Source organism: Thermobia domestica, chromosome 15, assembly GCF_964235325.1.
Source record: "Thermobia domestica chromosome 15, izTheDome1.hap1.1, whole genome shotgun sequence".
Lineage (NCBI taxonomy): Eukaryota > Metazoa > Arthropoda > Insecta > Zygentoma > Lepismatidae > Thermobia > Thermobia domestica.
The window spans coordinates 2,148,811-2,176,177 of record NC_137468.1 but is presented as its reverse complement, the minus strand read 5'-3'; the positions used below and the strand labels follow the sequence as shown (position 1 = coordinate 2,176,177).

The 27,367-nt window shown below is 37.8% G+C and overlaps 1 protein-coding gene across 2 annotated transcripts in view; it reads right to left on the bottom strand.

Moving 5' to 3' along the window:
- Positions 1–1,852: 1,852 nt before the first annotated feature.
- Positions 1,853–27,367, bottom strand: part of LOC145671801 (serine protease inhibitor dipetalogastin-like) — a 70,817-nt gene continuing 45,302 nt past the window's right edge. For both annotated transcript variants that reach the window (XM_081741032.1, XM_081741033.1), the window contains exons 7-9: positions 16,307–16,498; positions 6,148–6,309; positions 1,853–2,042 (exon numbers count right to left, since the gene is read on the bottom strand). In XM_081741032.1, the coding sequence (XP_081597158.1) occupies positions 2,005–2,042; positions 6,148–6,309; positions 16,307–16,498 (392 nt within the window). In that variant the 3' untranslated portion in view covers positions 1,853–2,004. The remainder of the gene's footprint in view (positions 2,043–6,147; positions 6,310–16,306; positions 16,499–27,367) is intronic.

Below are 27,367 nucleotides of genomic sequence, written 5' to 3'. Positions count from 1 at the left end.
TTTCGGATTTTTTTTTTTTTTTTTTTTTTTTTTGTTCTAACCGTTTTCATTACATGGGTTCAGTGTGCGTTTTGTAAGTGATATTTCTATCGTACACTGTGCTACTGCTTCCTCTTTCTTCTCAGAACGAAAATATTTTCTTTTCATAAAGGAAGTGGTTAAAACATCTTTTTCCTGTATTTTGTGCTCATATATAGCAAAAGAATCAATATCTAATAAACAACCTAACAGTCAAACATATTAAATAAATAAACATTAAATGATATCGAGCTAAACATGTTTTTAAAAATACGGAAAATATTTGTAGCAATTTCCTCTTTAGCACAATGGTTATAACCCTTTCTGTATTCGCGGGCCCCTCAGCAGTCCGGGCCCCGGGGAAAAGTCCCGGTTTCCCTACCCTTTCGTCGGGTCTGGTTACTACTATTGGTTCGGTGAACAGAACCGACAGTAAAATCATATTTTGCCTCTCTTACAGGAGCACACTAAATAAAAACGTTACATAAGTTCCGGAACAGGAATCTGAAACCTTTTCGGTTCCGTTACGATTCAGGAATTCTCGAAGTATAATTTTCTGTTTCACCACCTCAGTCTTTGCTTTAATTTCGTATTTACGGTTCATATCTTGACCAACAATATAACAAAAATAGTTATGTTTTTTTTTTTTCAATTTTTGTATCATTCCCATTTCCTTTTGTCCAATCACCGACGTGCTTTCGTGTTTTCCGTATTTATTTTCATTTCATATGTATTTCATAGCTCTTTCTGAAGAAAAGTTGTAGCAAATGAAAAACTCGAAGATTAACACAATCGATATTAAACTTTGAACAAATTAATCAATCGAATTCAGCGACTTAAATGAAATGTTTTGGGTTTCGGTTCCGGAAACTAAACAAAGGTTTTAATTTAGTGTACTTTAAGAACCGAGCGACATATCTGTACTGGAAAGAGAATCGTAGATCATAGTTCACTGTATTTAGAGAAAAATCTAAATACGTTCTGGAGATCATTATTTACAAATATAGTTAGCTGTTACCAAGGCCGTAACTTGTGGGGAGCAGCGAGCAACTGCCCCTCCAGGGAAGTTTCCTGCCGTTCGTGGGGGGCCCATTTTAAGACAAAATTTTCTTACTCCATATACGATACGAACATGAAATTATAAATGAAGCATCAAACAGGTTCACTACATCACATAAACAAAACAGCACACAAAAGATAAATAAAACAAAAATGAGCCTAGGGCCCATTTCAGTACAAAAAAAAATGTCTACTATTAGGGGCCCTAGAAATAATATTTATTGGTATGGCTTCGAGATTTGCCAATATTCTTCTCTTAATTAATTTGTCATGTATGGAACGGGCCCAGGGGAGTAACTAACGGCCCCTCAGACTTTCCCATGCAGAAGGCCCCAGAGCCTCCGGGGGACCCATAAAGAGTAAGAGAAAGATGGAAAGAGGGGGCCCAAGAATTAGAAAACACTTTCTAGGGGGCTCAAATACACGTATTAATGTTTGCCCCCCCCCCCCCCCCGGAAAAAGATCTAAGTTAAGGCGCTGGCTGATAGTCTTAAGAAGCTGCAAGCAATTTTGAGTATCTGTCAAATGATAAGTCGAGTAAACCTCTTACAGTGGTTTTCTTATAAATATATTTCTGTTTTCTCTGTAATCTCGCTTCCACTTTAATATCGATTTCGATTTCACAGCTAGAACCAATGTTGTCACAAGATCGATTTAGGTTCCGCGCTCGAGATTATTTCTTGGGGAGAACTGGTTTCATTACCATTAATAACCGGGATCGAATATGAAGGTCGTAGGACAAAGGAAAAAAAAATCACTAATCTACAAACGTCTTTTAACATTTATTGTACGCAAATATTTAATACAAATAGAGTAATATTATAGTAATATGTTATTTTGTTTGTTTCCTTTGGCATGACTCTTTCGTTTACCATGTTCTCTCGACGGTGTTTGGTGGTCACTTGTCCGTTTAGAAGACAGTACCTTTTAATTTAAACACTGGCCTTTGTGTAGCTTTCCGAGAACTGAAAAAGACAGAAAATTTGTTAGAAATATTGATAGATAGGAGAATGAGAACAAGATTTAGCTTTGTTATCTACATTCGTTGTTCCCAGCATCACCTAACAATTTTAATACATTTATTATACCAACAAATTAATGTGCTGTAACGTTATTGTTTTATGTTTTTGGCGTATCTTTCGTTTCAATGTTGCCATATTAATACAAGGTGTTTCAAAATGAACATCGGGGTCTTAAAACTTTGTAGTATTTATTACAATCAACTTACAATTATACGTAAATAATGCATGAAATGAAAGAGCAGCTCAAACAGTTTTGTGCGCACGCATGCGCATACACTATTTCCTCTGTCTGCCGTTAGAAAGCGCTAGTAGCAAAGTTGCCTGTTTTACGAGGAAGATTTTCTGGATCGTGTTGTCTTAAGTGATAAATCGACATTTCACTTAAGTGGCGACGTGAACACTCATAATGTTCGCATATGGGGGTCAGCAAACCCCTACAAGATGGTGCAGCTGTAAAGAGACTCCCGTAAATTGAATGTGTTTTGTCCTATATCTCGGCGGAAAATTTATGGGCCTCCACGTTCACCAGATCTGACACCATGTGATTTTACTTTTGGGAATTCATAAAGGATCATGTGTATATGCCTCCGCCCGACTTAAGAAAGAGGATTGAAACAGTTATAGCAATTACTCCAATAACATACTGATCAAGGTTTGGACAGAACTTGCTTATCGACTCTATGTGTGTCGTGTGACGAATGGTGCTCCCATTGAACACTTGTAGCAAAAACTATTTGAGTTGCTCTTTCATTTGTTATAATATTTATAATCGTACGTTAAGTGTAATAAATACCACAAAGTCTTAAAACACCGATATTCATTTTGAAACTCCCTGTATTGTAAAACGTCGGATACATCGCGGCACAAAATCAAAGAAATTAAATCCAAATATGAGAGATAGATCTCGTTGAACTGAACAAAATTATTTTGGTAACTGAATTCTTATGCGTGGTTTTTCAGGAAATCGAGATTTTTTTTTTGTAAAGCTTAAAAATTGATACTGTTCACACTGTAAAAAATCGTTGTGTTATTTCAACGACATGCCTATGTGTTAACACGATTGTGTTAAAACATAACACAAACAAGTGGTTAGAACAACTCACTCTCCATTTGGAGTTGTGTATCAAATGCTGGTACTGTAGTTGAAATGACACACAACCTGTGTGTTAAATTAACACAAGTGTAGAATCTTCGGTGTTGTTTTCTGCGTGATTACCAAATATGTTGGGCATCTAATTATAAAGGCTTATAAAATGAAGCTACAGACAAACACAGTAGAAAGAAATACTTAAACAAATCCAATATACACAAAATTTCATCTCCCACATTTGATGCATTTATTGCTTCTTTTTCTAAGCGTTTGTGTACTACAAGCAACCAACACATCAACTTTATTAGATGGCAACTGTCGCCGATCATTTGAAAGTGAATATAGAAGAACTATAAAATAAAATAAATAGACAGTCGTCATTTTGTTATAAAATTAGGTCTACATGGCGAGCAGATTTTATCTTATCCCAAATGGTTATCGTCGAATATACGCGGCTTAATGGAGCACTCTGATTAGCCAAATTCAAAAGACCTCAACAATTTATCCCTCTACAAGCGACGTTTTCTTCATCGTCTCCGTGGCCAAGTCGGAAGAGCACGCGGCTTGTGATCGAAAGGTTGTGGTTCGTACCCTTCCCCCCGCCACTGGAGTAATTTTTCTTTACTTGTTTAAAGTGTTTTTTAGACTCAGCATTATGTAAACACATTACGCATATAGGCGATTTAACATATGGGGGAGAAATTTTGTGGTTCATTAACGCTTACGGCACGGCTCAACACCGGTTTGTGTTAAAGACTAACACACACCCTGTGTTAAACGCCAACACCGCGGGCTATGTGTTGAACTAACACCAGATAGTGGTAGTCAGCTGGAACCACTGCCCTGTGTTAAAATTGAGTTGAATTAACACAACCATTTTTTACTGTACAACAACCTCGTAATCTATTGAGATAAATCTGCTTTTAAAATATATCCTCAAAATATACCTTCCATTCTGACATTAGCAAGAAGACAGTGTACAGAGTATGGTGAATGAGAGGAAGAACAAAATTAGAATTTAATGTAAATCTTTTAATTTTTGTTTAAGCATAACATTGTCTAAATGTGAGACATTTTATATCAATCCATCGAGATCAACAAAAAGACATTTTTGAAGATAAATGTCCATGTGTAGTTCTCGAGAAAAAGGATAGAAACTCATTTCTATGGCACTAAAAATGTGTTGTTCGTTGCCGATAACAATATTAATAACTTTTAGTAATCTTGAGCACATTCTTTATTTCTATATGTAAAAATAATCACCGTTAAGTAACATGTTATATGTATCACCTTCGCCTTCTCCTAATACTGATGTATTTTAATTTGAAATGAACGAGGATTAGATTATATCTATTTTTCTAACTAATTCGGCATCAAGATCTACGCTTTATAAAATGGAAATTATAGTGAGGGAAGGACATAGACTGAAAGTATTTGAGAACAGGATCCTGAGAAGAATATTCGGACCCAAGAGGAACGAGAATGGGGAATGGCGGAAACTTCATAACGAGGAACTACATAGTTTATACGGTTTACCCAACATTGTTAGGGTCGTCAAGTCTAGGAGGCTTAGGTGGGCGGGCCATGTAGCTAGAATGGAAGAAAGTAGAAACGCTTTCAAAGTCTTGACTGGAAGACCCATAGGAAAACGACCATTAGGAAGACCTAGGCGCAGATGGGAGGATAATATTAAGATGGATCTCGCAGAGATAGGAATACAAAGTAGAAACTGGATGCAATTAGCTAAGGATAGAAGTCAGTGGAGAGCTTTTGTGAACGCGGCACTGAACCTGCGGGTTCCATAGGCCATAGAGTTAGTTAGATAGTTAGTATTTTATTCAAGTTTATAATTGGCGAAACGACACATGGACATGCTGTAGGCCTATACGAAGTCAAAACAAGCAACAAGTATGAAATTAAGTATTCACTTTCCAGGCTATAAGTAGGGCCTGTCCAGGCCTTAGTCCTTCCAGTGACTAAGCAGATGATTGTTCTCTCTGGTACAAAGGCTTTAGTTTGATACCAGTCTATGAAAGTATACGATGCTGCTGTGCTTCACGTTGGCTCTTCCGTTGTCTCCCACTTTTTCACTCCAGCAAATCATCCCTGATCGTTCATTTGTACTTTAAACACATACTCTCCTTTGCTTCAAGGGTATAAACCAGGAAGTGTGGTTTCCAAGCAGTGTTCTGCACAGTCTCAACTGGTTTGTCGCGAAATTTTAGAATTTAAAAATTACGAAACACTTAACAAATAGACAATACCAATTTCAAGGTAGAAATATCAGTGGACGTCTCCAGCGGTAGCAACAATGCTCTGTAAAACATAGAGTTACTACTTTAGAGAATCTACATTATTATTATTTACATTGTCATTAATAAAAATTGAAAACAGTGTATCGCGGTGCCGTTGGCATTCACCAAAGTGTATTGCTAGTGAAAAAAAAAAAGTTGGAAACCATTGGTGTAAACAAACGACGTTAAAGTAAATATTTCATCTAATTTGGTCTTCGGTCTGAGAAACGCCAAAAAAAAAAAAAAAAAAAAAAAGGGGGGGGAGAAATGGAAGGTAAACACAAGTGAACAACATTAAAAAAATCTATCGGGAAAGTGAAAGGAAACGGACAACTGTCGAGAAAATCCACGATGTTGATCAATGTAAACCTACATGATCTCGTACCAAACCAGGAACCATTTCCACCAGAGGTGAACCCTCTTCCGTAAGCCACACGAGTTTAAAAACAAATGTAATGATATGTAATTTCTACACATGATTACTCATATGTAAGAGCTTCCAAATGCTTTCACTTTTGTTTAGATCAATTGTACGAATCATTTCATTCAGAAAAATCTGATAAGATTAAACAGATTCTGATTCGACAATTACGTGGTTACGCCAAAAGTTAACGCAACATATTTAACGGAAGAGTAACTGTAATGGGAGAATTATTTTACTTACTTGGATCGTTCTGCATGGCGCACATCAACGCCGTTGGGTTGGCGTACGTTATCCTGTCGGTGGCACAGATTGGATCAGATTCGTAGTTCTCCGAACCCAGTTTCAACATCTCACAAGGGTCGTCCATAGGCTCACATTTGCTCCCAAGGCGCCTGATGAAATCTACGGAAAGAAACAAACACATACAAGGATATATAATATACACAAATACACAATTAGGATATCTATATACGACTCCGCTCTAAGGCGAAAAGGGACAATTTCTATAATATTAAATTTTCCTTTACTTCATTCAAAAATTGTTCAACGTAAGGTTTCTCTTAAAAATGAGAGCTATAAAATACAGTATATAAATTCTTCATTAAAAATAAGGGAATCCGTGTTTCATTGTTTTCGAAAATTCCGGCACTAAATGAGAAGAAAGGAACAATTGTCTATTTCCGGTTTTATATTTATTAAATCTTATTCTTCGTGTGCAAAAAAGGTCTCACGGTGGCTCAGTGCTAGAGCGTTCGCCTATTATGTTAAGGGTCCTTGGTTCAGTTCCAGTCGAAGTGAGTTTGTGGTGGATTTTCCCGGGTTCTTTCATTTCCTTCCACATCCTCATTCTACCGTTATTCCATTATCATTGTCTTTCATTAATCACCCGTCTCCTTTAGCCGAAAGGAGATAACGGCGCGACACAAAGCTAAAAATTTCATTTTATTTTCATTTCCTGTGAAAAGAAGGAGCACTTCTAGAAAAATATTATTGCCAAGTGAGCAGGCTAAAATCCTTGTCTAAGGCTAAAATATTCAAATTTCCTAGATTCAAACTAAATTTTAATAATAAAATTCAAGTTCAAAGAGTTATAGTTTCTTAAAATATCACCCTTAAAGTAATGTAAAAATGAAATGAAATCTTTGCGTTTTACGTCCCACGGTTATGCCGGTCAGGCTAAAGGAGACGTTGATGATGAATAATGAATGAAATGGTGGAATGAAGAAAGAAGGAGGAAACGGGAGAACCCCGAGAAAACCCACGCACACGGTGTTTGTCTACCACAAAGTTCACTTGGCGGGGGCTAGGATCGAACCCGGGACCCCAAGCACCAGAGGTGAACGCTCTACCACTGAGCCACCGCGGCCTAAAGTAATGTAATTAAAGTCTCTTTTAAAAAGAACATTTCTCTTTTTTTAAGATGTTCCAGCAAGCAATAAAATGTCAACTTTTTTGGCACATTTGTCACATACGTAAATGTAAATTGGTTAAAATATTGAAAATAATTATTAACCCTTTGCGTACCAGAGACATCCATGTTGATGCCATGAAAACGTATCCCTTATTAAGGGTCGTAATAATCCTGGAGATGATGAAATTTGATAATGGATGCAAGGCAAGACTTACCCAGATTGTACTTGAACCTGAACCCACAAAGTGGGGCTGATTTATATGTATATTTCCTGAAAGCTGGGGTCAAGGTAAGATCAAAACCGGTTACCAAAATTGGGAAGGTCTCATGCATTCCGCTTGGAGGCAGCACTTTACTCATTTTTATTAAAATCTTTTAACGTGGCCATAAAGTCCGTTGAAACACCGAAAAATCTGAAACGGTGAGACAGATATGAAAACAGAAAAACATGTCTTTCATCATTTCAAAAGTACAACTTATCAAAGTAAAATAAATTGTCCCAGTGTCGCAGACGGGGTCCAACTCAAAATTTTTAAATGGAAAGGGGGGTCAACTTGCATATCGTATGAAAGCTTATGCTAAATAAAAGAAGGTCAATCAAGTCTCTACTCTGTACGATAAGCCTGTGTAAAATAGCGGTGGGTCAAAATACCAACACAATCTTCATTGCAAAGTCTATGTAACGATGGAATAGGTGTAAAAACAAATACACGGATACGAGGATACTTATACTCGGATACTTATTTCAAAAGTATAATGATTCAAAGTAAAAAAAAAATGTTCCAGGGTCCCTCGCAGGGTCCCAGACGGGGTGCAACTCATAATGTTGAAATGGGAAAGGGGTTCAAGTTGAGTATCGTATGAAAGCTGGTGTTAAGTGAAAGAAGATGAAATAGGTCTCAACTCTTTGATGACAAACCTGTGCAAAATGGCAGTGGGTCAAAATGTCAACACAAGCGTCATTGAAAAGTCTATGGCCACTTATATTAATATGAAACGGTGAGATAGCTGTAAAAACAAAGGCAAGAAAACTTAGGCCATAGACTTTTCAATGCCGCTTACTTGACATTTTCACCCACTGCCATTTTGCACAGGCTTATCATCAAGAGTCGAGACCTGTTTCATCTTCTTTCATTTAACATCAGCTTTCATACGATATGCAAGTTGACCCCCCTTTCCATTTAAAAATTTTAAGTTGGACCCCGTCTGCGACCCTGGGACAATTTATTTTACTTTGATACGTTGTACTTTTGAAATGATGAAAGACATGTTTTTCTGTTTTCATATTTGTCTCTCCGTTTCAGACTTTTCGGTGTTGCAACGGACTTTATGAACACGCTTAAAATATTTTAATAAAAATGAGTAAAGTGCTGCCCCCAAGCGGAATGCATGGAACCTTCCCAATTTTGGTAACCGGTTTTGATCTTACCTTAACCCAAGCTTCCAGGAAATATACAGGGTGTTTCAAAACAATACCGACAACGTTTGGGAGCTAATTCCTGACGCCAAGATAAGACAAAAAGTATAGACCAACCTGGGTGCACAAATGCTTCCTTTCGGAGTTATAGGCTGCCGAAAACATGAAAGAATGAACTTTAAAGGTCCATAGTTCCTAAACTAGGGACGTTCCGGAGTCGGGTCAAGACTTCACTTAGGAACTAATATGTACTTTATTCAAAAATCCATGTTTCAGAATCCTCGGTACTTCCGCAACAATTTTTGTAGAGGCAGTTTGGCTACGCACATATAATTTGAAGTACTCACCAATTAGATCTATGAAAATTGTTGCGGAAATACCGCAGGATTCTGAAACATGGATTTTTGAATAGGGTACATATTAGTTCCTAAGTGAAGTCTTGAGCCGACTACGGAACATCCCATAGCTTAGGTGCTATGATTTTTTAAAGTTGACCTTTAAAGTTGATTTTTTTTATGTTTTCGGCAGCCTATAACTCCAAAAGAAAGCATTTGTGCACCTAGGTTGGTCTATACTTTTTGTCTTACCTTGGCGTCAGGAATCAGCTCCCAAACGTCGTCGGTGTTGTTTTGAAACACCCTGTATAAATCAGCCCCATTTTGTGGGTTCAGGTTCAAGTACATCCCTAGTTAGTTCTATTATTTCTCCTTAGGTGGCAGCACCTTACTGACATAAAAGGCAAAAATTTATATATATTGTCTCCGTGGATGGTAGGCCTTAAGGGAGCATTCAATTACAACACACATGTGTTTGTTTTGACGATAAACAATTAGCAACTTCGAGATCTATTTTGAGAACGGGAAAGGAAAATCGTCTTTGATATCTGGTCAGTGTTGCTGCCCTCAAGCACCATAAAATCCCTTCAGAACATCAGAAATTTGCTTTTTCAGTCCAAATGCTCCAGAAAACAAATAATTTTTAAATTAGTGGTGTGAATGCTCTCCTCTCACGTGTACAATAGCTATCCTCTATATAACGGTGGAGACAATCTTTTAACAGTAAATGAAAGAGGTATTACAACACGCACATTGGAAAATGACACCTGGAATGCAAGGCGTTAACAATAAAAGTAAAGATTTGCAGATAACTCTTTGTCATATAGTTTAAACAATTAGCTAATTATGTGTTGAGCGCTCTGTTAATGGTTATTAATTTTTTAAAAAAGCTTGGCTTCCTAACCAAAACTGCTTTTTATATATTTGTGTTGTCTATCCGTTCGCTCATAGTGATCCATCCACTGGATCTATGGATATGAACAAGGAAAAATCAGTTCCACATGTGTTATGCATATGACCAGAGTGCGAAATTCTGGGACATGAGGTGGATCCCCCCAACTTAATACTTTTGAAGATAAGTTCCCGTCACTAAGGACTTCTTAGGAGTGAATAAAATGATGCTATTCTCAGTAGATTACCAATTAATTACAGTAATTCACATATAGGTCTAATTAACATATATTTGACATGTAGGTCTAAATAATGGCTTAACTAATAGTTAACGGTATCTCTAATCATACAAAGTTTAGTAGTTATGGATGTTCAAATATGTAAACTCTTCTTGTCGAAACATTCCATTTGAAGTTTCTTTTTGTTACACTTCTTTCTCTCCGCAATGCATCGGAGATTTTGCATCTTGTAGTATGCAACCCAACATTACATATACGCCATGTTGGCTGCATACCATTCAAATGAAACTTCTTGACGTGGTATACACGTGACGCTGCTACTTGTTTTAACATACATTTGGTTTAAATTACCACGTATTGTAACTTGACTTAATGTTTGACATTTTTCTTAAAAAAAATAATATAACTGTTGATGTTATAATTCATTGATATTTTATCTATATTTTTTGTGGTATATTTGCTACAATAGAAACCGTGCAACACAATTTGAATAAATGATTTATCAAAGACTTTTCTCCTTTTCAAATAAAGTGTATAGGCCCCAGTACTTCAACCAATACTTATAATAAAACGAATAATAATCCTCCATTTTATAATAGAGTACTCTGATAAAACAATTCTGTACTACCTCCATTTTGCCTATTGGTTATTACATATATTTTTCCAGATGAATAAATCAAATTCTAGTCTGGAAAAAATGAAATGAAACCCTTAAGTTTTATGTCCCACGATAATGCCCAGTAAGCTAAAGGAGACGGTGACGATGAGAAATGAATTCAATGGTGAAATAAGTAATGTGGAAGGAGACGGAAGAAACTTGAGAAAACCCACGAACATCGTGTTTGTCCAGCACAAAGCTCAGTTGGTGCGAGCTGAGATCGAACCAAGGACCCCATCGAAACAGTATCCACGCACCAGAGATGAACGCTCTAAGTTACCACTGAGTAAATTCTAGTTTGGAATTAACAACTATTTTATGTACGCGTAACTAGACCTTATTAACTTATCACTTTTAAAATCAGGCTGTTGCTTCTCAGCTCTTTCGCCATATTATTTACGTAAGAAACGATAAACGAAATCTATCACTTTTAAGCCCCACGCTTATGCCCAAAACGCTGAAGCAGACAGTGATGATGACAATGAATGAAGTGGTGGATTGAAGAAAATGGGAGGGAAAAAAAGGAGAACCACGAGAGAGCCCACGTACACGGTGTTTGTCTACTACAATGCTCACTTGGCGTAAGCTGGGATGGACCAAGGAACCCTACGAACTATAACTATCGAATTTGTCTGTCATAGTTACATAATACCTAAATACTTGTTTTTCGTTTTGTCATTTTTTAATATCTTTCCGATATGAAATTTGTATAATGTCATACTATATACTTGTTTCCATGTCGAATGAAATATTCTAGTTTTTAACGGAATCTTATAACTTGAGTACTAAAGGCTTTAATTATATCGCGATGGCTCAGTGGTAGAGCGTTCAACTCTGGTGCTTGGGGTCCCTGGTTCGGTCCCAGTTCGCGCCGTGTGGGCTTTGTGGTAGACAAACACCGTGCTCGTGGGTTTTCTCGGGGTTCTCCCACTTTCTTCATTTCACTCATTATCACCGTCTCCTTTAGCCTAACCGACATAAGAATGAGACGTAAAACTTTCATTTTTTGAACGTAATATTAAAAACTAGCAGTAATAACCATTCTTCGCGTGAGTCAGATAAAATACTTATGTAAACAAACTAAAGAACGAAAGAAAAAAAATTCGTTCATTTTGTACTACTCTTACATATCCCGGTAAACGCCCTCTGAGACTCCCTGGTTCGAATTTTGAAAAAAAAAAACGCTTCTTCTTGGTTTGGGGCCTGGATCAAGATATCCGTGACCAAAATTTGGATTAGATTATAATGAAACTACTGTGTAATAAAAAGAAAAGCATATACAGTAAAACTATAATGATACGAGATGCAACTGAAATCAAATATTTCAATTTAACGTCCCACTTTTATGTCCTTTAGGCTAAGGGAAACGGGTAATTAAGGCAAGCGAATGATGATGGAAAAATTGGGGAAATTAGAAAGTGGGAGGAAACTGGAGTATCCCGAGAAAATCCAGACAAGATGTTGTCGAGTAGAAGCTTGTTTGACCAGGAATTGAACCAGGGACCCCACGCACTAGAGGTAAGCACTCTACCACTAAGCCACTATGCCCCACTTCTAAGAATGATACGAAAAACTTGAATTCCATAACAGAGTTATTATTGTTCCTTTAGTTTGACGTTCCACAATTATGCTCTGGTGCTAGAGTAGACGATGTTAATGACAGTAGAGGAAATGGTGAAATGAAGAAATTGGGAGAAGACGGCAGAATGACGACAGATCTCACACATACCATGTTTATTCACCACAAAGCTTATGTGACGAGAGCTGAGATCGAACCAGGTATCCCATGCACCAGGGGCGAGCTCTCTACCACAGAGCCACCACTGATCATATTATTATTATTATTCAGAATACCTATTTGAATGTGATGTTCCTTTGGTATGGAACTGGAGGGCACGGTGGATCAGTGGTAGAGTACATACCTGTGGTGCTAAGGATCCCTGATTCGATACCCGGTCAAGTAAGTTTGTGGTGGACAACATCGTGTCGCGGGTTTTCTCGGGGTACTCCCATTTTCTCCTATATTCTCATTCCACCAATTCTTCCATCATCGAGCTCCTTCGTGGCTAAGCGGTTAGTGTACGCGCCTTTGGAGTGGGAGACCCGGGTTCGATTCCCGGCGGGAGCTCATGTGGTTCGGATTCCACGTTAATCAGTAGGTCCACGTCTCATATAGCCTCGCTGCTGAACGGGACGTCAAACACAAAATCAATTCAACTCAACTCTTCCATCATCATTCACTTGCTTTAGTGATTCGTCTCCTGTAGCCTAAAAGGGAGTAATCGTGTGACGTTAAACTGAAAGATTTCATTTCATTTCCTTTTTCCAGTACAGAAGTCTTAGCAGGTATGAACTTAGAGTTTAATGTGCAATCAAAATGTTGTGTTCTTCCGACCTGAATCTCCTGCATTAAGGCAAAAATACAAAACATTTAGCCGCGAGAAAGCTATGAAAGAAAGCAAAAAATGGAAACAAACTTCAAATAAGTATGTTATTATCGCACGGAGTGTTATTATTTTATCGCGCGGAGAGCTTAGCACCACAGATATCACGTTTTATGACTGTTTACGTTCCGTGTTAATAATGGCTTTGTATCGTGGAAGGGAGACTAATGGTTACTTCTTGTGTTAGATGATCCGAGGTAAGAGAAAAAGGGTCAGATAACTAATTACTTTGAAGACCAGCTAACGCTTTGACATTTTGAAACGAGGATCAATTGCAGAGAGAAACGTTTGTAATCATATATTTTGATTGAGTGCCAGGGGAAGACCTTCCATTTATCTAACGTGATAATGGTTATCATGATATCCTTTCTCTTTACTTCATCTGTAATTAAATCTACACAGTGTGGCCATGTATAACATTTTCTTCTGTGAAATATAGAGCAATTCATAACGAATGGTTTCTTGATATAGCTACATGTATTTAAGAACACTCTGCATCCTTATAAATGTGTCGTCCTATTAGAGTGGAATTTGCTTCACAGATGTGTGGAGGGTGAGTTTACTTTCACACCGACCACTGTAAAAGGCGTGTTGAAAGCAGATTGAAGATTGTTGTATAACCCAGCAAGTGTAATTGTGTCTAGAGATAGCCATTTTTAAATCGGGGCCTACTTGAACTCGCTCGTACTAAGGTTTACTATCGCCAATGAAGCTCACGCAACCTTGAGCTCAATATTTTCAAGGAGACTCACGTTATTTCAGACTCACTATCCTCAATATGGCTCACGCTATCTCATGCTTACTATCCTCAACGAAGCTCACGCTATCTCAGGATCAGTATTCTCAACGAAGCTCACGCTATCTCAGGATCAATATCCTCAATGTAGCTCACGCTATCTCAGGATCAATATCCTCAACGAAGCTCACGCTATCTCAGGATCAATATCCTCAACGAAGCTCACGCTATCTCAGGATCAATATTCTCAATGAAGCTCACGTTATCTCAGGATCAATATCCACAACGAAGCTCACGCTATCTCAGGATCAATATCCTCAACGAAGCTCACACTATCTCAGGATCAATATCCACAACGAAGCTCACGCTATCTCAGGATCAATATCCTCAACGAAGCTTACGCTATCTTAGGATAATATCCTCAACGAAGTTCACGCTATCTCAGGATAATATCCTCAACGAAGCTCACGCTATCTCAGGATCAATATCCTCAATGTGGCTAATACTATCTCAGGCTCGCACTCACTTTATCTAGCGTTCTCAACATTATCGGACTTGCACTTGCTAAGATCTGAGTATCACAATCTTCAATGCTGCCGCATTCTCCCAATAAGCTCATTGTCCATTTACAAGGATTGTCATCAATTATTGAGTTCGAGCCCCGAGGACTTTTCTCACGGTTTTCGCCATCTCTGGTTATGTGTACTAATGCGTTGTGTATGGATTACAGTATGTGTTTGCAATACCAAGATGAGTCGCCAAACGCCAAGTGACGCTGCAACGAACAGGAAACTTTGTTAAAACAAACTAACACATTGTGTAATATAAGTCGTTTGGAGTTTCTGACGCTGCTACCGTTGGACGAAATGACCCTTCCCTATGTTTGACGATGCATTCATTTCTTTTGGCGAATTGTTTTAGACCCTGTTAGCGGAGTGGGGCTGTGAAAATCCAGGTGGTCAGTCGTTGTGCTGATTACTGCTAGCGTGAGTTGTTTCGATACCAATAGTCCAATGGTGATATACAGGAATTCAGAGGTGTCCAAGGATGTTATAAAATAGGGGATCTGCCCATACCTATGTTCATCATATGAACTCAATGAAGCCAAAAAAAAAAAAAAAAAAAAAACGAGCATCGTCTGAGCCGGCATGTCTGATTGGCTACTCTCGTTTCCGCCATGATTGTTGGCTCGAAACATTGCGATCTTAGTGGCACAGGGTGGGCAGAGAAAGTGTGCCGAAACTGTGACTTATGACTTCACGATTTTGTTGTATGGGCAGATCCTCTATTTTATATCATCCTTGGAGATGTCCTCCAATTCTCAGTCGACGCATCAGAGAGTACCTAGACATAAGAATTGCTCGAGTCGCCCTCACTAATAGTGATTGATACTATTAGAGCCACGCAATCACACTAAACAATCGATTGCTCAAGGCAGATCCTCTCTCGTGATTACCTTTGACACCGCCTGATCGTGGAGAAGTCTTCGATAAGATCGGAAGAAAATATTAACAGGAGGATGAACTATAAAAATCGTGTTTATGTATACTTCTTTCTTGAACACAAAATGTAAATTAATAGTTTCTTACTGATGGAAATACAATGAACGTTCAAAAAGTTTCCAAAATACGTTCAAAAGTAAATGTTCAGAATCCTAATTGCATAGTGGTTACGGTCCACATCTTTGGTGAAGGCGACAAGCACTTGATTCTCAGCATGTCATTAGAATGTCACGTTATAGCACAAATACATATTGCGTGTCTTTTCTGTGTTGAAAATGAATTATAAATGATATTCCAGTAATAATCTCCAATATGTTAAAACAATATAAGAATTCTGAAAAAAAAAAAAAAGAAAAATATGCATACGTAATTTTGTAAATGTGTCTTTCAGAATGCCTACATGACATCTTTCAAAAGCAAGTTATTCATATTCACTCAACGCTGTCTGGAAATTATGTAATCTTTGTAGAGAGCTTAGAAATTGTTAAGAATTTAAGAATAATGATATAGCAAACTTTAAAATAAGTGGCCCACCAGTTTTATTTTTCGATCAAAATGGTTCGTGAAATTTTTACCCCCTTTGACTTATAGACATTCTCCAAGACATAAACAAAATTTGCATTTCCTTGACATACGGTAATTCTTAGTATTTATAGTCCTTTCCACTTTCTTTTTCTAATCACACAGTACATGTTTTTGCCTGCTGTACGAACTTAAGCTTGAATCAGAACTATTTAGCTGTATACCGGTATGTAATTGTACTTACATCTGTACCAATCTCCATTTTCTTTGACTGCGCATGCGTATTGCTTAGCTGATCGGTATGTCTTTCCATCTGAGCCACAAATAATGAGTCCTTCTTCCTCGATTCCATAGTCGAAGCAGTCGTCTGGTTGATATTCATCCTCAGGCTCTGGGGCGGGAGACCCACACTCTCCCACCCTCTGCACCCTTAAATCTACAGAAAAATAAACCAATAAATAAACATTCATAGAATATATAAAACGTCCTTCACAGAAGGAAAGATAATTTATTGTGAATGGTATGCAATCGATTGTCCATGTAATAGAAGGGGTAAGAAACAGGTTGAGAAAGCCTAGTGTAGGGGACAGGGGAGGATCCAGGTGGGGGCGATCGATGTGATCGCTTCCTCCCCAGACGAGGAAACTTTCTTATTTCATAATAAATAAAACCCATCTAGAGTTCGGAGCTTTTAAAAATACCAAATAGCAGTATTACAACCTGCCCCCCTAGAAGTCCATCCTGGATCCGCCCCTGATAGAGGATGTTGAAAGCAAAAACCTTGACTTGAATCCTTATTAATACTAGATATACAATAATTGCAAATTTTGCGATGAACATTTATTGATTATTCTTGTTTTTCAGAGATTATTCCTCAATGATATGTCCAATCAGGACATGTGACTCCTAACGATACTGGGTGCCGGCTCTCCAATCACAATGTCAAACTTAGTTAAGAACGGTTCCTTCATCTTGGAGGAGTATTCGGTCAAACGAATACCTATGTCGATTAAATAGAAGCTTTGTTTTTTTTTTAAAAAAAAAAAAAAAAAAACAATGTGTTCGAAGAACGAAACAAAAATGGTTCCGTTATACAGGATGTCCCAATTGAATCGCCCTATTTTCATTTCGTGGTGATAAATTGATGTATGTGTATTTCTTTCTTTTCCATATGTAATACAGTAGAAGAAATACCAGAGTTTTGTTAGAAATTTGTCGATCCCAAAAATCTCGCCAGGTGCTGGTGGCAGCAGGAACAGTGAAATGGTGACCAACGCTGAAAAAGCGTAGGTAGTGTGGTGGTATGTAGAACTTGGTTCCATGGTCGCAGTGCAATGACGATTCCGCCAGGAATACCAGAGAGAACCCCCTAGTGCGAAAACAATTTAAGTATGGAAACAGAATTTCCTGGGGATTGGTTCAATGGCTGAAAAGCACGGTGTGTTTGTGGAAGTGTATCAGAAGACAATGCATTTCGGAAACATCGCCTGGATATCCTTCGTGTGACTGGTGGGGCACATGTTGAAGTGTTCTGACTTTCTTGATATTTGTATACAAACTTAATGAGTGTACTTTCTTAGTGCATTTTAGTTCATTTGGATATCTCAAATACTGTGGGAAAAATACAGAAATGAAAATACGGAGATTCAATTGGGACACCCTGTATTTCTAAAGCTTGAAAATTCTATTTTCCATTGTTTAAATAAGAATTCGCACATTCCGTTTTTCGAAGATTATTCCTCAATGATATGTTCGATCAGGATATGCAACCCCTTACGACAATCAGCGCGTGTTCTTAAATCATTCTCTCAAATTTGGTGAACAATGTTTTAGGCATCTCGGAGTTCCATTTTTTCGGTAATAATTCCTCAATTGTATGTCCGATCGGGACATGCGATCAAGGATGCAGATCCTGGGAGCCGAGAGGCCCCATGCCCCCCAAAGCTCATGTGGGCCCCCTCACATTGTATTTATGAATATACAATATTTGGTATAATTTGAATGCAATTTGTCTTAAAATCCTCATATATCCCTTCTGCATCTGGATGCCCCCCCCCCCCAAATTTACAGAGAAATCGGCGACCTTGCATGCGATCCCTTATAATACTCAGTGCGTGCACTAGATTCACAATGCCAAATTTGATTTAAAACGGTGCATGCATCTCGGAGGAGTATCCAGATAACCGAGCACCTACGCCGAGTAAAGATGAGCTTCGCTTCAATAAAATTGTTAATCTTTTTCGTGTTGTTAAAAAATAGCTTTTAAATAAGACAGCATTTACGCAACTATTAATTTTCCTTTTCGATGCTGTGACCAAGCTGCATGTATACATAAAACTACTTTTGTACATTTTGCTTGCCTTCAACATTACAAGTATTTTGTCATCCAGCTTTGCGAGTCATCTATTGAGCGTATTTGTAACTACAAGATATCATATACTGTACAGTACAATTAGGATTGTTTTGTTCGTTAATTTTGCAAAATTTATGAAGTAATATATATATTCAAAAGCCCAAATAATTGCATACTTCAGCTGCATGTAGTCAGTTTTTTTCTTCACGGATGTGTATTTGAGTTTCAAATAATGGTGAAACGAAGAAGTAGATAGTGAAGTCTGTATTAAAGGTCAAGGCGGTGATCCTTCGCTATAATTTCGTCTTCAGGAAACAAATAAATATATTTTTCGGATAATTTTAAGTATTTACTAGCTGAACCTACGCTCTCTATCCAGCGCATTATTCACACATGAGCACGAATATCCTTGTCATTCTTCACAACATCTGTACATGTCCCTTTACAGACACAAGTGAAAGACGTCTTGATAAAAATCGGCAAGGGGTACCATAAAAGGGAGATTTTTTCAATATCGCACCGTTTGCAAAATTTGAGCCTACTTCTAGTTCGAATTTTATTACATGTATGATCAGTGTTTTCTTTCTTCTTCCATACAATATGTACCCAGACAGCACAATGCACGTACAGTATCCGTATAGTACATGTACAATTGCACGGATGCAACATGTGCTTCATCTGTATAAATGCACGCCTGTACATGTGATGCACATATACATGCCAGGTCCTATTCAACATCTTCACGTGCACAGAACATGTGCAACGTACACGTCCTGCATAAGTGATTTACACCTACCGCGCAGGTGATTTACAAGTAGCACGTATTCGATTTACATGTAGTTCACAGGTGATTTACATGTAGGACAGCGGTGATTTACACGTTGCACATAGGTGATTTACATGTAGGACAGAGATGATTTACACGTAACACACAGGTGATTTACACGCAGTTCTCAGGTGATTTACATGTAGGACAGAGATAATTTACACGTAACACACAGGTGATTTACACTCAGTACCCAGGTGATTTACATGTATGACAGAGGTGATTTACACGTAGCACATAGGTGATTTACACGCAGTACCCAGATGATTTACATGTAGGACAGAGATGATTTACGCGTAACATACAGGTGATTTACATGTAGGACAGAGATGATTTACACGCAGTACCCAGATGATTTACATGTACGATAGAGGTGATTTGAAACAGTACCTAGATGACTTACATGTAGTGCACAGGTGATTTCCTCGTAGTACAGAGGTGATGTAAAAACAAATTCGAGATGCAACGAAAAAAAGGAGTTTATATATTTGGTGTCTTACGTAGTGTATATACGAACCTTGTTACGCAGTAACACAATCTATAACTGCAAAGACATCACCTTCAAAGTATATAACAAGTAACTAATAATTGTCAGTGAGAATTTTAGTTTTGGAGTTTATTATTTGCAACGAGCAAAGCTTTAGGTAGTATCTTTGACATGTTTGCCAAGTAATAAATAACGCAACATATTCTACTGTAATCGGTCACGAAAATAATTTTGTAAACCTATGAACTGTCTGACAGTAGTTACATAAGTACAATGCTGCCACCTGTTGATATTGTATCCTAGCTCAGTGGACGTTATGGAGTTTTTACAATCATTCAGCTGTTATTCGTCGAAAAGTCTCTATAACACCGCCTGGAGGAAAAACGACACCTACCAAAAATGGAGGTTGCTTTTTGTTGATGAGAATGAGAGTAAAGGAATGAAAGTAAAAGTATACACTTATGGACGCCTTATACACACGTGCAGTAGCCATACAAATACCCATGTGCACACAACGGCTTAAGCACCGGTAATTTAAATGTGCTTCATCCACGCAAATGCACATGTGCACATCCACTGCTCAAGCATGGGTTATGCATATGCGCTGCATCCACACAAAAGCACATGTATACATAACGGCTACAGCACGGGTTATATAAATGTGTGCTTCATCCATGCAAATGCACATGTGCACATAACGGCTTAAGCACGGGTTACGTACGTGCGCTGCATCCATGCAAATGCACATGCGTACATAACGGCTTAAGCACGGGTTATATAAATATGTGCTTCATCCATGCAAATGCACATGTGCACATAACGGCTTAAGTACGGGTTCCGTACATGCGCTGCATCCACACAAATGCACATGTGTATGTAACGGCCTAGGCACGGGTTATGTAAATGTGTACTTTATCCATGCAAATGCACATGTGCACATAACGGCTTAAGCACGGGTTACGTACGTGCGCTGCATCCATGCAAATGCACATGCGTACATAACGGCTTAAGCACGGGTTATATAAATATGTGCTTCATCCATGCAAATGCACATGTGCACATAACGGCTTAAGTACGGGTTCCGTACATGCGCTGCATCCACACAAATGCACATGTGTATGTAACGGCCTAGGCACGGGTTATGTAAATGTGTACTTTATCCATGCAAATGCACATGTGCACATGCACGACTTAATCACTGGTTATGTACGTGTGCATAACCCACGTAAATGCATGTGCACATACACGGGTTATGTATGTGTTCATCATCCACACAAATGCACATGTGCAAATGTACGGCTTATGCATGGATAGTGCACATGTGTCGTACACGTACGTGTTGTCTGGGTAATAAGCAAATATATTACACATACAATTAATTATAATGTCAGTGATATGTAGTGTTCATTGGGCAGAACATTCCAAACAATAAAGATTCATCTTAGACCGGAGAAATGGTTATCCTTCAGTTTTTCATTATCATTTGGGCATGAAACAAACGCCTGAGAGATATACTACTCCCGTATACAATTATGTAGTGTTGGAATATATAACTCGTAAGATATTATGCTTTTCTTTTTTAAAATTTCAACACTTCCTGCATACCCCTAAAAATGTAATAAAAAAAAAACAACGGCCATATTTTTAAAAAAAATATTCATTAGAACTGGATAATCTGCACAGAATTTGGAACCGAGCAGTGAAAACGGCACGTTTCTAGCACTTGTGGTTTTCGAGATCTCATTTTCGAAAGAATTGGAGACAAACATATAAACCTAGCATTTTAATATATAGATAAAGGACTATTTGGGTAGTATTATAAGTAATGATATGAAATGTGAGCGTGAAATAGAAGCAGGGATAGGAATGGCGTAAGAGATGTTTAGGAGGAAGAAAAGACTGTTTTGTGGGTATTCTATTTAATTCGCACGGCTATTTTTACTGTATAGATTGTATGACATGGGAGGACCGCAGTCCTTTCTCATGTCACTGGCTACTCTCCCCATTGTTACTTATTTCAAATATATTTTGCAAATGCTTCACCGAAGTTTTTTTTTCATCCTTAGAAACTGACGCATTGGCGGATCTAGAAAGTAAAAACTAGGAGGGCAGCCAGTACCCAGACTATGATAGGTATATATAAACTTTCAATATATATAAATAATAGCTTAAATCATTTTGTCACTGAAAAATCAGGGGGGCTAAGCCCCTCGGCCCAGGTCTAGATCCGCCACTGAACTGACGGAAAACCTCAAAACTTAGGTTTACGAACTGTAAATACAGCGTAGAAATCCGTCTTCTTTCGTGAAGAAAGCAATAAACAAGAAACGGGAAACGATCTTATAATTCAATTTTGCCTTTACGTGTATGCAACCAGGACATTGTATCAAGTTGCTCGGGTTGCATAAGACAAAATAAAAACCGAACTACAATACATTTGTTGTAAATTGGGCTAAAACAGTATTTTTATTACATCTCTACATGCTACAGAAAATTATATGCTTTTAAATATAATACAGTAAAACCTATACTTGATGGAATCCCATAGTACCTACCACATGTTATTGTCACTGTTTCATTTCCGCTTAATTCAAGCTCATATATAATCTAAAACAGTAACAGTAACTTGAAGTAAGTCAACAAGTTAATCAATATAAAATTATGATACTCAGCATAAGGAATAACACAAGTAATACCCAATTTAGTATTACTACTTATCCCTCCGAAGTCTTTCACTCGCTGTGAACTATACGTTAAAATGGTGCTTAAGTAAAGGTGCTTTATATTTAACACTTTCTTCTTTAGGATTTGGCCGCGAACTTTCAAAAACTTCATAGTATATTTATGCAATCATTTAAGGACTTCTTTATACGCAGGGGCCGCGGTGGCTCAGTGGTAGAGCGTTCGCCTCTGGTGCTTGGGGTCCCGGGTTCGATCCCAGCCCCGCCAAGTGAACTTTGTGGTGGACAAACACCGTTTGCGTGGGTTTTCTCGGAGTTCTCCCGTTTTCTCTCACTTTCTTCATTCTACCATTTCATTCATTACTCATCATCACCGTCTCCTTTAGCCTAACCGGCATAACCGTGGGACGTAAAACTCAAAGATTTCATTTCATTTACTTTATACGCAATACTGTGTTGATTAAAACTATTGAGTAGCAAGTGATAGCGCAGGTGGAGACATCTATTAGTGTAACTGTTCACTAGTAGAAATTAGAGCAATGTACAATCCGCGGCAAAAAACCTGCAACATGAGAATGTAAGTTTATTGTAAAACTACGCCTAACAGTACAGGGAATGAACATAACGTCTAAGTGGAACAAATCATGCCAGGATAAACCTCGGCCTCCTCCCGTGCACACTTATTTTGGAGCAAAAGACTTCGTCATTTCACAATAAACTTATATGCTCATGTTGCAGGTTTTTTGCCGCGGATTGTACAAAGCGTCACTTTTTTTTTTTTTTTTTACTATTAGGATGTTTAATAATCAATATACATTGAATAAAATTTACTACATGGGGGTGAGAATTTAAATTGTAGGAAATACAGTTCAAATACAGTAAACTAATATGGGATGTTACAGACAGAATTTTGTTGAGTTGATTTTTAGTTGAACGTCCCTTTCAGCAGCGAGGCTAAATGAGACGGGATCTACTGATTAACGTGGAATACGAATCACATGAGCTCCCACTGGAAATCGAACCCGGGACTTCCACGCCAAAAGCGCGTGCGCTAACCGCTTAACCACGAAGAAGCTCATATTACAGACAGAAATAACTACATACAATTGTGTTTATGCAGTAAATGTGAAGGATAATTAATTATCTAAAGTATTCACGGATATTTTCAAATAGAATAGCGTAAAAAAATATCCGTTACTTTTATTCAGATTAACTATTTAAAGGTCGCCTTTACGGTATGTTCTGCATTTTTTTCGGCTGATTTCCTGTTCCGGTGAACGACAGGTCACAATAACTATTGGCATCGCATATTACACGATTGTAACAACATTGATTAACATATCACGTGCATCCCCTTTAGGATAAAGGGAACATATAATTAATGGAACGGAAAATTATGAACGAATCAGTGGAAACAAAATGTAGGTGGAATTGAGAGAATCCCCACAATAAACCACACGGACGCGATGTTGTACATCACAAACTTATGTCTCCTGACATCGAACCTGGGAAATCGTACCAAAGCAGAGCGGTCCATCACTGAGGCACTATGCCTCCGTCAGAGACTTTAATCCATGTAAATTTAGTAGTGTCCAGTAAGTAGTTTCGTTAAACTTTTAAGAATGTTACTCTAGATGCAGATGGTGATATTTGGTATCACGGCAACTATATTGAAATCCACCATTTTGAATTCCGGTTTTGAATGTAATGGTGGGCATGTGACACATGATTTTAGGCTAGAATACGAATCTGAAGTGTTTTTTCACCTAACTTTAATCTGTAATGAAATTTTGTCATTGTTTATATATTATCGTTATAGGTAGAACCGTAGATTAGTTGTTAAGATGTCTACCCACCAACAAAAAAATTGGATTCGATCTGCAAAGGGAGTGGAGTTTGTTATCCTCTAATAATTTCGTCCAATTCCAGTACAGGAACCTATCCAGCCTTTGTGAAATGATTTAGAGAAACTTAGGACCTGGAATCGACTCCTGTTCTACCACGCCGAAGACGTGTACGCTAATCATGTAACTACGCAAAGCTCTGTAGTGTGAAGTAACTTCTATAAGCGCCGAAATGAAGTGGGAAGCGCGGATTTCAGTTTGGTCTGCCCGACTAATTGGCTACCTCTGGCAAAAAAAAAATAAAAATCGTAAGGAAATCCCTTTCAAGAGAACAACCCCTGGGTTTCGAGATTGACTGTGTAGTCTGTGACAACACGAGATCTACATAAAAGCGTTTTGTCTTTCGTCTATGTTCTTCATGTGGTTTATGATGCAGAAAACCTAATACGTCGGTTGTTTCAAACCACTGAAACACTCGACAAGATGGCTTCCTAATAGCAAAAGCAAAGAGGTTCCCCACATCCATTACATAAACCTCAAAGAATATTGTGATGACGATAAATGGTTTCGATGCTCAGAAGACCTCAATTATCTCTTCTTAAAAACAATTCAAATCTAATAAACATATTGACTTCCTTTAGATGTGGGCACAGTGTCTGTTCTGTGCGTATTCCTGTGTAGCTTAATGGTTATTGCGAGCCCTTAATACTCTGCTGCTGGATTCAATTCTCACTAACTGACTCTAAGGCAGAAGGCACTCAAAGGTTTATCGACGTAGAAGCAAAAATTCTCATGTTAATTTTATCTTGTACCAAAACCATTTACTGAAAAGTTGTTCTCACTTATCTGTAATGTAATTTTATATTCTCATTTCATCTCTGGCTCTCCTATCGTCCCTTTCCCATTCTAGCGATGTGTAATGAAATCTATATTTAATCATTTATGACCAGGTACAGTTATCCATATGTACGTTGAAACTTTTTCACTCTTTCTTATCTGGGGGGGAGAAGGCGCGGAGGCTCAGCAGTAGAGCGTTCACCTGTGGTATATGGGGTTCCTGGATCGACCCCAGCTCGCGCTAAGTGGGCTTTGTGGTGGGCAAACACCGTGTGTGTGGGTTTTCTTAGGGTTCTCCCGTTTCCTTCCACTTTCTTTATTCATCATTTCATTCATTTATCATTATACCGTCTCCTTTAGCCTAGCCAGCATAAACGTGGGACGTAAAACTCAAAGATTTCATTTCATTCCATTTCATCTTCTTTCTTATCTGCTTCTTCTTTTCCATTCTTTTCCTTTTCCCATTTTATCTTAAATTAACTTTATTATTAATTGTGGATGAGTTAAAGTATATCTAATGAGATACATATCTTAATAATCTATATTTAAATACATATCTAATATATCTAATCAAATTTTTCGAAAAAAAAAATTGAAATGGAAAAATTGACGGAAATATTGAAATAAAGACAAATTTGTAATAATTTTAGATCTTAGGCCATATACTTAACCACCAAAAAACTCAACATAACTTCGCAGGGGTGGATTCAAGACCGACTTCTGAGGGGGGTTGACATACTGCTACTTTTAAGGGTTCCAAACTTTGGGATAGGTTTTATTTATATATATAAAATAAGAAAGATTTCTCTTCTGGGGGGAGCGATCCCCCCGATCCGCCCCTGAATTATTGTTATTTTTATTTTTAAGTATTCTGCCTTTTGACGTCCTGGGATTAATAAGTTTTTTTCTTTTTCTTCTTTTTAATTTTCAGTTTGGGCCTCGAAATGTTTCTTCCACGTTTCTTGGTCTTCAATTTCTTCTTTTAACTTCCAATATTTTCTTCTATTTTTCAAATCATCGATTAGTTGTGTTCTTCTTGTTCCTATTCTTCGCTTTCCTTCCATCTTTTCTTCTATGGTGGTATGAAGAAGACAATTTCTTCGCAACATGTGTCCAATATAATTGGCCTTCCTACGAAGGATGCTGGCTAAAAGTGTTCTCTTCTCTCCTATCTGTTTTTTAACATCTTCGTTTATTACTATTTCTGTTCATTTTATCTTCTCCATTTTCCTCCAAGACCACATTCAAGCTCTCTAAATATTTCTTCTCTAACTTCCGTAATGTCCAAGTCTCTGAACCATAAAGTCCAATACCCCACACATAGCACTTGACCAATTTCTTCCTTAGTCCAATATTAAGGTTGCTAGTTAAGAGTGACCTTTTCTTATTAAATGCTTCTTTAGCTATGACAATTCATGTCCTCATCTCTTTGGTGTAGGAACCGTCTTTCGTCAAAATACTCCCCAGATACTTGAAATTACCGACTTCTTCAAGTTCTCTTTGTTCTACTCTGACCCAGTGTTCGAAGTGGAAAAACAGCAAAGGTGGTAGGTTTTATTACGATTTTGACTCGACATACCGGCTATCTAAATGTTGAAATACATGGAGGGTATGTTGCGTAAAAGATTGCATTTCTATTTACATAATGACTGAAAAGCACTGGAGAGCTTCCCTGCAGTTACAGGGAAGGTTCGTTAATAATTAACGAAAATTCTGAAAAACCAAGTGTTTATATTAAAAATTTCCTGCGGAAAAACTCCCGGACCTCCCACTCGACCGAGGAGTATTCCAAAACTCCGGAAGATCCGCCTCCACAGCAGACAACTCTAAAATCCGTCCATACTCAAAACACAACATTTATATGAATTAATGCAAGAAAACATACACATACATAAGAAAGAAACAATTCAGTATGGCACATTAAAATATCAGCTAGATGAACTTCTTTGAACACACATTTTTAAAAATAAAATTTAGGAAAAAGATAATAAAAATTTCGTTGTTGTCAACTTAGAAATTATTTCTAGATAAGAAATAAAATATTTTTACGTAGAAAGCTATTCGTCAATTACTGTATGTAAAAATGTAGCTAATTATTAAAGGTCTTTAGCAACTCTTCTCCAGTGACGGTATGTCTTGATCACTGAAAAACCAGAGGCGGTATGGCATACCACCGCATACCGCCTCACTTCGACTACTGCTCTGACCGGTAAGGGTGTGTTTCCACGGAATATTCTCATGACCTTACAAACGTATAATTTCTTTACTTGTTGTAGA